Genomic DNA, 12,863 nt, shown 5'->3' on the forward strand with positions numbered 1-12,863 from the left:
AGACTTGCGAATATATTAAATATCAATTACTACCCCTTTTAAATAGTAGCTAAAATAGCTAAATACAATATAATAATAACATCCAAAGTAAGGTGGATTGTTGGAAGATAAGTTATCAAGTTTTATCTTGATCCAACATCCTTGATCCAATGGATTTGGTAAGATTGATCTGATTCAATCATTAAAATATGTTCGTCTAAATGAATTGATCTTCATTTTTGGGCTTGAATAACTCCACAATATCAGCATAGCCCAAAAAATTTGTTTCAATAAATTACCAACATCAAATATGGCAAGTATGACTCTTTTATAGTGGTGATGGAAATAGGCACTTTCAGCACATAATAGCCACTTCAAAAACTTGCATCAACACTTATAAATTAATTACTTGAATTTAATAAATCATAATTAATTAATTAATTAATTTAATATCACATACTAATTAATTAAACTTATTAAATTTATGAATTTCATAATTAATCATGTGAAAGAATTGTAAAATAAAATGTGCATAAAAGTAATAATGCATGCACCTATCATACTTCTTTTAATTTTGTTAATTTGATTCATTCTTTCTTTATTTTATAGAGAGCCACAACATAAAAACTGTTATAAGTTTACTATAATTATCTCTCTATAACAGATTATGTTATAGATTATTATAGTTGTATGATAACCAACTCTATAATATACAAAATCTTAATAAACAAATAAAATTATTAAAAGAGAGTTAATTGAATTTGATAAACGGTTTAATCACCTCAGGGTTTCCTTAGATCTTGTAATAGAGTTTTGAATATTTACTTAAAACCAAACCATTTTTAACTCCTCAGTCCTAACTCGAGCTATTCTCCAATAGACTTGACTTATTCACATCCAACATCACTGTCGTTCTTAATGCACTCTCTCCTCTCTTTCTCTCCCTAGGTGGTCCCTCATTTCCTCCTCTTTATATTTCTATTACCACTTTCTCCATTTCTTCATCTCTTACATCTAACACTGCTCATTCACTTTTTCTTTTTTTCTCTTTTTTTTTTTGTTGTTGTCAAAACCACTACATGTTCCATTTATACACTTGCTAGCTTGGCTTTTGTTGGTTTTAATTGAATATATAAACCCCTCGCCAACCCTCCTACCAACAGATACAAGAAACTTGGTCTTAATTTCCCAAAGATGTCGAGCCGAAGGCCGTCGTCGAGGCAGTCCAGCGGCGGCGTTTCCCGGATTTCAGATGATCAGATAATTGCACTTGTCTCCAAGTTACGCCACCTTCTTCCTGAGATTCGTGACAACCGATCTGACAAGGTACTTTGAAAACTTTGTCTTCCAAGCAGTACAAGTGAAAAAACAAGTGTGCATCATTATGGAATTTAAATACTACATTATCAATCAAATTTATTGAAATCTGACAACCTATATGTACTACTTCCCCTGCCGCACGTACCACATGGGAATAGTTTGTTTCGGTTGGGAATAATACTAGTCTTCCAAAAAAAAAAACAACCAGCTTAAACTTTGACCCTTCCATAATATCATAATAAAGGGTTTAAATAACCACATTATGATCCTAAATTCTTTTGTTTTAACCCTTTTCTTTAATGATGATACTGATTAATAAGGCTCGTGATAAATAAGGTGAGACTTGTACATTTGTTGTACTGATTGGATTCAATAATATCATGTAAAGTGATAAAGAGTGGAGCAGCTTTGTCAGAAAGAAAGTGACCTGTATGTATATGGATTCCAGTAATTCATATCTTGACTCGGCTGGTTTACTCGGTTATATTTAGCCCTTTTCTTCAAAAATTTTTATTTTAATGTTTATTGTTATCCTTTCTAATAATGTTAAGATTCGATCATATATTTTTAAAATGGTTTATATTCGAGTTTTGTATTTATTTCTTTAAACAATGTCGAGGTTTAAATCTATATTATTTCATTTAAAGTGTAATGTGTCTTATCGTCATACTTAACATTTGTTATTGTTTTAAGAGTTTATATTATTGTTAAAAAAATTCTTTGGAAATTTAAAATATTTATTTCAAACATAATATTATAAAGTAAAAAAAATCAAATTAAATTATTTGAATACATCAATATTATGATTATAAAATATAAATTTTGAATACTTTAAAATAAATAGAGTAAATTATTTGTTTAATCTAATTTGAATTCATAAATTACATTTTAGATACTAAAATCATATATAAATATAATTTTTGTAAATTAATAAAAATCTATGTTTAATAAAATAATTAACTTAAATATAGAGTATTTTTATTTTCTCGATATAATTACTTTATTAATATTATCATATTTGAAATATAAATTTAATTGTTTAACCTAAAATGCTATTTTGAAAATGATGTTTTCGAAAAGGGTGAGACTTAGCTCACATTCCGAAAGTATACGGACAAATGTAAGTCGTCCAATTATTATAATTATTTAAATTTAAAATATTAATTTAATATTTTTATAAAATTTTAAAACTTTAAACCCTCTGATCCTAGAATCTTAAATGTTAAAATCATCAATTCTAAATTCGAAAACCATAAGTATAACATTTAAATTTAATTAAAAATAAAAATAATCCAGGTATTTATTTAATATTGCTTTTGATTATAAAAAAAAAGTTATAACTATCTTTTTAAAATTTTATACTTTTTAAAAAGTTTGAGAGCTTAATTTGACATTTTACAATTAAAAAAACTAAAGGAGAACAAAAATAATTCAACCATTAGTAACAATCCGTGAACTTACAAACTATTTATTTAAGGGTTAATATTTGACATACTAGTAGTATATATATATTTTTATTCTATAAATATTTTAAAAAATTGTTACGTGTCTCTTTTTTTAAAAAAATATTTATTTTATTTTACTATACTCTTAAAAGATACTTGTTAACTCTTTAATTCTATTTGTGAAATATAAAAACTCCACTAATAATATACAGAATATTATATATTTACTTAATGTTACTTTTATTTAAAAAATTGATTTGTCGAACCTCAATATTAAATTCACCCCTAAAATGAACCTGAAATCTGAGTTGAAAATCCATTCGCGGCATTTGAAAATTGATGCATAAAAAATTTTAAGAAAAATTCTAACAAATGAGCTAGAACTTTTGATAAAGGTTAAAAAGTTATCGCGTGAGGTCTAGGCATACAGTAGAATTTCTACTAAACTGGGTCGACATGGGATTGCAGGTATCAGCATCGAAGGTTTTACAAGAGACGTGCAATTACATTAGAAGCTTGCATAAAGAGGTGGAAGATCTAAGTGACCGACTCTCTCAGCTTTTGGCTACCATTGATGCCGAAAGCGCCGAGGCTGCTATTATTAGGAGTTTACTTATGTAATAATAATCCAACTTTACTATTATTATTTATTAGGTTCGGTCGCTAGGTCCAACATAAACTAGATTATTGTTTAAGATGCTTACCCCCATGTGCATTGTAATTACTTAGTATAATAAAAAGACTTGCAATAGCAAAGTCTTTTAATTGTAATGACAATATGGATGACTTATATAATTATGTTTAGCTTTTCATATATTTAAAAGATTATATCGTGATTTTTATATTCATTAAGTGTAAATATTTTAAGATATAACAATTATTAAAATTAGATACATTAACGTTTGATTTCATGGTCTAAAAATCCATATTTCAATCTCTTCTTCATCAAAGTTTAGTTGATTGTTTAACATACATGAAATTAATATATATGATTAAGAAGTTTGTTTTGAAAGAAGAGAGAAGCGAATTAGAATAATATTATTTTTATCTTAAGCTTTTTGTCGGTAATTAACATGGTAGGGGTGAACACATTGGGAAGTGACTAATTTGATCCAGTATTAGTTAAGTTTTGCTCAAGTATAACCTCGGTGAATTTCATTTCTTCTTATTTTATCCATACATATAATTGTACATAATTTATTTGCTTATAGGTTTTTTTTTATGGATCAGATAAACTCAAAAAGAAGGTAAAAGGTGTGGGATCTAGTGTCTTTATTATAGATGTTTTGTAATTTTTTATATAAATTGGTTAATAAAATTTTATTATTAAATTTTTTTTTGTATATTTGTAATCAATAGGTTTTGCATGAAAAAAAATGTATAAGTAAATATTGGCTTACTGATTACCTTATGTTTATAATTAATATTAAGTTGCATCATATGGTTGAATTGTGATTTGTGAAGACAACATTTATTAGTAGGTAATCTAAATGGACTGTAGTCTGAAGAATCAAAATTGAGTAAATTGATTCAAGGGGACTATTATGTTGTTTGTCAAGGCTAATTTGGGAGATATCTTGTCTTGGGTATTAGAGCGGATGATTCCCAAAAAGATAGAGACATAGATGTGATTGTCTAAACTGAAAATACATCAGACAAAATCTAAGTTGAATTCATCTTAAATCTATTTATAGATTTATTCACTTATGACGTTCATGGTGTGACTTACTTCATTCCTAAGTAACAGACTATGTGTATGTAGCTCGTGAATTTTGATATATTAAAAGCCTGAGTTCAATTGGTAATATAGTTGAAAACAGTTATGTTGAGTATACGATTTATGTATGGGCCCATAGATTTACTTACAATAGTGAAATACATAGCTCAATAAAGAGTAAATGCTATCCTCTCGCTAACATTGCATGGCTTATGAAAAAAGAGCACGGTTTATGAAAAAAGAAACATGGCCATGGATCATTCGTTAAGGGCAAATGATTTTTATTACTATGTGTACGTAGACTTTTTCATGGTTACCAAAAGATAAAATATGATCATATTGGATGAATGAATTTAACCTAAAGAGATTAAAAATATCTTATGAAGGTAATATAGTAATGATAAGGTCATTGGGCAATCATATTTATAAGTTGCTTTCGCAATGGTATATAATAATGGAGAGTTCAGTCATTGTACTTTTAGTGGATTGACTCCATAACTAAATAATGTTGTAGTTAATGAACGAAGAGTCAAAACTTAATTAGAAATTATTTGAACCCTAGTTATATATGTCCAATCAATCCATCCGCTACCTCAACACAACCTTTTTACATATTGTAATTAGAACCAACATATTGATTGAATAAAATGACGAATAGAGAAATAGATTGCATGTATTTCTATCCGTAGTAAATGCATTTTCTCTCAAGGAACAAGAGGTGGCTTAGAGATTTTTAATTTATTTGAATTATTATTTAATTTATTGTAGTTAAATAATTGAGTTCAAAGTAAAAATTAAATTAATCAATCATTGTAATATTATAAAATGGGACAATTAATTTTTTTACTCATAAATTCTAGTACAATAAAGTGATCATGACTTTAACGAAATTAGAATTGAGTTGAGAAAATAATTTAACTGAAAGAGCTAATTAAATTTATTTTACTTAAATAAATAATATTTTGAGAATAGAAAACTAGTTGTTGGGTTGGATAAATTATATGAGCTTGTTTTGAGACAGAATAACATATATAATTGTACCCAATATATGAAAAGTCCAAATAAACCCATTAGTATAGGGGTGGGTGGTACACTATGTTTCCCAGACGGAGTAGGTAGCCCACTACATGTAGTACTAAAAGAATTCAATGCTTTTTTTTACTACAATAATATTATTTTGTCACTTCTTGTTCTAGTAAAACTCTTGTGGTATTTTCCTATATATAGGAACTATGGGCTAAGTCAAATAGACACATTACTGAGCATAATTACTTTGTTGAAATATAGTGAGATTTATTCTTAAAAGTAAGTTCTATTTTTTGTGAGAACTCAAAATTTTGACTTAAGGTTTCTTTTTCAATGGAAAGATAATTAACTTTCTCCACTGAAAAGGCAACTTTTTCATTGTGTGATTAGTTCAAAAATAAGAGTCTACTTTTTAAATAATTAGAGGTTCAAAAATAGCAGAGAAGTCTATTTTGGTTGAAAGGCAGGAATCGATGAGTCTCGTTAAGAGATTAACACATGTACTAAATTTGGTAAAATTTATTGTCATAGATAACACAAGAGTTTAGTTTTAAGAAAAAAATTAAAAATATGCAATGAAAAAAATATTTTTAAACCTGATTTTTCCCAACAAATGGGTGCCAAAGTTTGTGTTCTAGGATTGAAGAAGCTCTATGGATTGGATTTACCTCAATAGGTCAACTTTTACTAAAAGGGCGGTGAATTAGTAATTAAAAACTTTACGCTAAGGTAAGAGAAAATAGAAAAGAATGACACAATGATTTATAGTGGTTTGACTAAACATAAAGGTAGTAGGAAGCAATATAGAACTAGAAAAAAACAATCTTAACAAATATTGCAAAGTAAAAAACCTTTTGATCTGAGATTGATAAAGTAAATTTATTGCTAAGTAGTGCTTGACAGTTGATTATTTATTGGATTGTCTGTTGCTATAGAGCAGATAGGTGTTGAGGGGGAGAGGTTATTTTTAAGAAGAAGCTTGCTTCTAAGGAGCAACTATTTGCTACTGTAATAGTGGGGACCTCTTACTAAGGGTTAGGTGATGATGGAAAAAGGTTGTTGAGGAGTAGGATCTTGTTATTGAGTAACTATTTGATGTTGAGATGGTAAGGAAATTTATTTGAGGGACATATGTTAAAGAACAAGTGCTGAAGGCGGGAGGTTACTTTTGAAGAGAAAGAGCTTATTGTTGTGGAGTAGTTGTTTGCTACTAACGTAGAAAAGACATTTCTTTAAAGGATAAGAATTGAAAAATAAGTGTTAAAAGGGAGAGATTATTGTTAAGGAGTATGATCTTACTATTTTAGAGTAATTGTTTATTGTTGACATGGCAGGGGGCCCTTTTTAAGGGGCAAGTAATAAAAAGGTCCCTGCCATGTCACATAAATCTAACAAGGGGTCCTTTTTTAAGGAGCAAGAGCTTACTTCTTGTAACAGCTCAGTTTAGACCCTAGTCAGAATAGTAGTTTTGAGACAAAAAATCTGAGTCAAAAAGATATTTTAATATTATTTTTCGTGTTTACTGCATTTGGTTAAGCGTGTATGAAAGTTTCGTATGAAAATTTTATTGTTTGTGTGCTTAATTTGTAAAAAGGACTAAATTGCAGACAATGTAAAAGTGGCCTTCTATTTGATTAAGTGCCGAATTGATGTGTCTTATTAAGTGTGAGGCCCTTATTAAGGAAATAGACCATTAACATGGTTCATGGGCTTTTATGGACAACCATTATAAAGCTTTTATATTATTTCATTAAGGGTAAATAGGTAATGTCATATTAATGTATTATTAATAAAACAAAAGTATGAAATTAGGCCATTAGTGTTCATCTTTGCTGAAAATATGAAGAAAAAGAAAAGAAAAAGAGTTACTTATGGTTCGGCAAGCTCAAGCATCAATTAGGTATGTGTTTTTGATCGGTTTTTGATAATTTTTACATTTTTTAGATTGTTGCTTAGTAATCTATCAAGCCCATGTCTCAATTTTTGAATTTGATGATGAATTTGAGTTATGCCATTGATGAAATTTTAAGCTTTGTGATGTTCTTTGATGGAAAAATGAAAGATATGTTTTTGATAAATATGTTTTGTCTTTGGATTTTTGATGAATTTGAATACATTGGGTAATTTGTGAAAATGATATTTGGAGGGACTAAAATGTGAAATAAATGAAATATGTGGGCTTATATAAACTCCATAAACATTCAGCCTAGTATATGTATATAGAAATTTTGTATATTTTGTGATTTTTGTGATTAAGGACTAAAGTGTTAAAATGTGAAAATATAAGGGATAATTTGTAAAATACCCTAAATATGTTTAAATGGATTGAATTGTATGGTTTGGTGAATAAAAGAGTTAAATTTGAATGTGTTTAGATCAAGAACCAAAGAAAACAGAATTAGATTGGGGGAAAACGAAAGTAGTTGAATAGCCGTTCATTTCCGTTCATTCTCGTAGGAGGTAAGACGATATACAAATAAATGTGTTAAATTGAATTATTATTGCTTATATGATATTTGAATTGTGGTGAATGGATATGAGAGCTGAATACGTGAAATCCAAGAAAGTTCCGATAATGTGACGGCGTCTGAAAAGCCCGTACGAACCATAGGATTAGTTAGGATACATATGTCATGACATAGGATTCCGATAGGAGTTGTCGTGTAAGACCACGTCTGGGACGTTGGCGTCGATCTGAGATTTACATGTAAGACCATGTCTGGGACATAGGCATTACATTTGATTTCGTGTAAGACCCTGTCCGAGACAGTGGCATCGATATTGATTACATGTAAGACCACGTCTGGGACGTTGGCATTGTACAAGCTTTCCAAGCTATCCGAGTATCTTATTTGATTCCGAACGGTTCAACGGGCACTCCGAGAAATGAATGATTATGTGAAATGTTCATCCAAATTCTTGTATGTATGAAAAGTATACCAAATTTTTGAATGAAAGGTAGTAGATGTGTATATGTGTATTTGTGATATAAGTATAAGTTATATGATAATAGGATATGCTTACTTCTAGAGAACTATGATCAAATGATGTTATGTGAGAAATATAGACTTGTGATTGTATATAGCCATGAGCTAATTGAATGAATTTGATTATAAATATGTTATGTGATAAGTTTATTTGTATATGGCTTACTAAGCTTTTGAAAGCTTACTTTGTATGTGTTTGAATTGTTTTATAGATATAGAAGTTACTGGAAGCTTGGGGATCGTAAAGGATCATCATCACACTATCAAATATTTTTTTGGTACCATTTGAAAATGTATATATCAAAGTATGGCATGTATAGGCTAAGACTAATGTGGTATGTTTTGAGATGGGTATATCATGCCATGATATATGGCTTGATTATGGTTAAACTTATGGTTTGATTTTGGTATGTGATATGTGATGTAAAAATGGTATATTTGGTGTATATATATAGCCTAGTGAAGTGGTCTTTTTGGTGAATTAGTTGTGTGGTTGAAATGGTATGATTCATGATTGATTAGTAAGGTTGTTATAATCTTGAAATGGTTATAAATGTGATATGAATCATGTGTTCATGGTATGAGTTAGGTACATGGAATTAGTATGTTTGAGTTGGAATTATGTATGGAAATGATTAATGATATTGAAGTATGAATGATGCTTGATTTGGAAATGTTTTGGTTGCATATTGGGTTATGAAATGTGGTCTTAAAAGCTTATGTATTTAGGGTGGCAAAATGGCTTTGCAAGTAGCCTATTTTTGTCCACACGGGCAGAGACACGGGCGTGTGTCTCAGCCGTGTGCGACACACGGTCATGTTACACAGCCATGTGTCCCATGGGGTAGTCCTACAATTTAAAGTCAGTTTTGAGCACGGTTTAGATACACAAGCGTGTGGTCAGCCGTGTGACCCAAGTCAGTTTCGACCACGACCAAGGCACAGGGCGTGTCTCTGGCCATGTGGTACAAGTCAGTATGTATGCCCTGTTTTCACACGGTCTATGACACGGGCGTGTCTGATAATCGTGTGAGTTACACGGGCGTGTGACCTGTGATTGTAAAAAAAATTATAAGTGTCTTGAAACTTTTATATGTGATCGGTTTAGTCCCGAACCCTTTCTAAAGCAGGTTTAAGGTCTCATAGACCTCCTAAAGGGACTATATGTGTATGAATTGCTATAAAAGGATGATATATGATTGATGTTTGTGAATTGATCGTTAAATATTCTAAAATGTCTGGTAATGCCTCTTAACCCTAGTCTGGCGATGGATACGGGTTAGGGGTGCTACACTTCTGAAGAGCATTTGTTTGTTCCTGATGTGGTAAAGACCTTCCTTTAAGGGGTGGGTGCTAAAGAACAGGTGTTGAAAGAGATCCTCTTTAAGGAGAAACTACTTATTGTTGACAATGCAGTGACATCTTGTTAGGGGGTAGGTACTGAAAGGTAAAGGTGTTGGAAAAATCTGGTTAAGATAACAGTTATTTAGTTGCAGTGCAAGTTTAAATTTTTTTCTTAAAATCGAGCCGTTGGGTTATTTATAACAATAAACCTAAACTAGAAATATATTTGTGCTTTATGCGAGGCGGATAAAAATCAATCATGACTTTCAATCGAACGACCTTCTCCACTATTATTTTACAATGAATTGTGTCGAATGTGGGCTTGAACAACATGAACCAAATCACAGAAAATAAACAACTTACTTTTAATAGGAAAGTGAGTTCTCTTTATAAACCAGTAAAACTCGTAATCCCCAAAAAATAAAATTTATTCTATGTAAATAAATTACCATTGCTTTCTGGAAAAATAACGATGTATGAATGTTGAGTGTTTAGCTCAACCAGTGCCATCTATTTACAAGGAAAATTACAAGAGTTCTGGTTGAATAAGTATTGGCTAAATAATATTATTTAAATTGAAATTACAATCCTACTCTAACTAGTGTAAAGGACGGCACACTCTTGTATTTTCTACTAGGGTTGCCGCCCCTCATGCTATATGAGAGCTAATCGGGTCTCTCATGTATTTGGTGTTAGAGTTTGACTAAAGACCAATCATGAGATGATTGTAATCACATACTCGTTTTACCTTGTTTGATAATATAATGCATTGCTATTGTTATTTCAGTTTCTTTTTCTGTGTGTAAATAAATTGATTAATAGTAACGCCTTAAGAATAATATGATTATTCTTAAAAGGCCATTATTCAAGTATTATTGTGGGCTTGGACAATAATAATACATTAAGACTAATGTGTAGTTGGTTGATGACAAAGTGTTATCATTGACATAAGGATGTCAATATCAATACATGGGTATGTGTTAGAGAACAACATATTGGACTGACCCGCTATGAATATGTTTCTTGGATTATTAGGTAATAGTCACAATATTACTCATAGTGATAACTATGTATACAATCCTCAGACTTGAGGTCATCATTGTCCCAACATCGTGAGTCGTATATTTTGATACAGTCAATCGTCTACCGTAACATGTTGTAATATAAAAATTGATGTTGGGTATGCCACAATCTATGTAATGGGATATGATTAATCAAAATAGGATTTGTACCTCCTACATAATGAGAGAAATATCTTAGGTCACTTGATGGAGTGAGACTAAAAATGCATGGTTATCCTCAAATAAGTTTATATGAGATTTAACCTCCTTAACCCAACCTAAACATTATGGCCAAATTGAAAAGGCTACATAAGCCACCGAAATGGTAAGCAGATCATTTGACCTTTGAAAAATCTCTAACACGACTAATTTTGAAGAAAACCGTTATTGATGATCCAAGTTAGATAAAACATTAGGGTTATCTTAACTTTAGGAAAAGTCATCGCTCTTGAAATTAAATAACGTTAAAGTGTTCATTTAATTAGGTCATCTTTACTTAGAGTCCATTTAAAGTTATCATGACTAAGTTTTAATTTAATTGATATTATTATTAATCTAATAATAAAAAAACATGAATTCAAATACATTTAAATGGATTTCTTTATTTGATTTGAAAGTTTGATAGATTATGTGTTAAGCTAGATCCGGTAATATGTTGGGTCACCCGATTTGAAGGTACATTTGAAAAGTGAGAGATTTTAAAAAACAATTAGGTTCAAAAAATGAGCTTGGACAAAAATGAGTTTCGTTTTCTAAACGGGTTGAGCCTCGGGTAAAATTTTTGGGCCGAACTCGGTCTAAATTTGCCTAAATTTTTTTCTCTGTTGTTGTTTTGCTGTTATTTGTTATTATATTACTACTGTTTTTGTAACACCCCGAACCTGGTCAAGAAGTTAGGACCAAATCTAGAGAAATTACATCAACTTATTTGGAAAACTGATTTTAGTAAGTGTTTAGTAAATACAACTTTTGCAAACAATCATTAGAATGCTATTTATTCACTTTCGGAAAATGCTTGAGGATTTAATTAATTTGCAGCAGAAAACCTTTTTCGGAGTTTGAGTTTTGAAAAATGAAATCCGTTTTGTCGACTTAAGTGATTTTGCAGTTTCACATTTGAAAATGTCAATTACTGTCGAATTAAGAGAAAACCCAAAGCAAGTTCAGAACATATTACAAACCTAAAATATCGAAACTTATAATTTTGAAATTCACCATATTTACATTAAGTGCAAAACAATTTGAGTTCTCGCACTTCGTCTGGTCCTAAGTCAGAAGTTTACCTAAGCAGAAAAAAGATAAAACAAAGAGGTGAACTATAGAGCTAAATGTATAACTAAACTCAAACAGAGATCAAACAAAACATAATATACAAATCAGTGTAACACAGAGAATTTCATAACAATCATATAACTGGAGCGGAACAAATCAGAGTATCACAGAGATTTTCATAACAATAGTATAAATAAAATGGAGAATGTTTGATTATGTCAATGTTGTGTTTTAAGAAAATCAAAATGCAGATTTTTTAGAAATATCCTACACACCAAAATAGAGTTCCCCGGAACTTTTCCAACCAAATCACACCAACAGATAATTGTGGACAGTGCCACCAGATTTGCAGTTAAAATTTTCAAATTAGATATATGTGGTCAACCCACCATAATTGCAAACAAGTTGCCAGACAGAATTATGGATAAACCACCAGATAATGTAGATCATTATACTGCCAGAAATTTCCTCGTTTCACATCATCCCAAACCTTATGCAATGTATCATGGCATGCATATTCAGAATCAGAGTGATGAGCATGTAGGACATGCTGTCGTACAATAACATAACAAAAGGCATAGTAATCCACACTATGCAAAACAAATTTTCAGATCTCAATGAGTCATATCAAATTTGCCATAAAATCATACACATGGTTATATTTATCTGAATCAGTCTCAAACCAATCAACATATTCAAACATCACATGGTC

At 30.2% G+C, this 12,863-nt stretch overlaps 1 protein-coding gene across 1 annotated transcript; it reads left to right on the forward strand.

Moving 5' to 3' along the window:
• Positions 1 to 874: 874 nt before the first annotated feature.
• Positions 875 to 3,558, forward strand: LOC107955537 (transcription factor PRE6). The gene is made up of 2 exons (XM_016891328.2): positions 875 to 1,305; positions 3,213 to 3,558. Exons 1-2 carry the CDS (start codon positions 1,174 to 1,176, stop codon positions 3,363 to 3,365), a joined length of 285 nt encoding a protein of 94 aa, XP_016746817.2. The 5' UTR covers positions 875 to 1,173; the 3' UTR covers positions 3,366 to 3,558.
• Positions 3,559 to 12,863: the final 9,305 nt, after the last annotated feature.

This window comes from Gossypium hirsutum, chromosome A07, assembly GCF_007990345.1.
Source record: "Gossypium hirsutum isolate 1008001.06 chromosome A07, Gossypium_hirsutum_v2.1, whole genome shotgun sequence".
Taxonomy (NCBI): domain Eukaryota; kingdom Viridiplantae; phylum Streptophyta; class Magnoliopsida; order Malvales; family Malvaceae; genus Gossypium; species Gossypium hirsutum.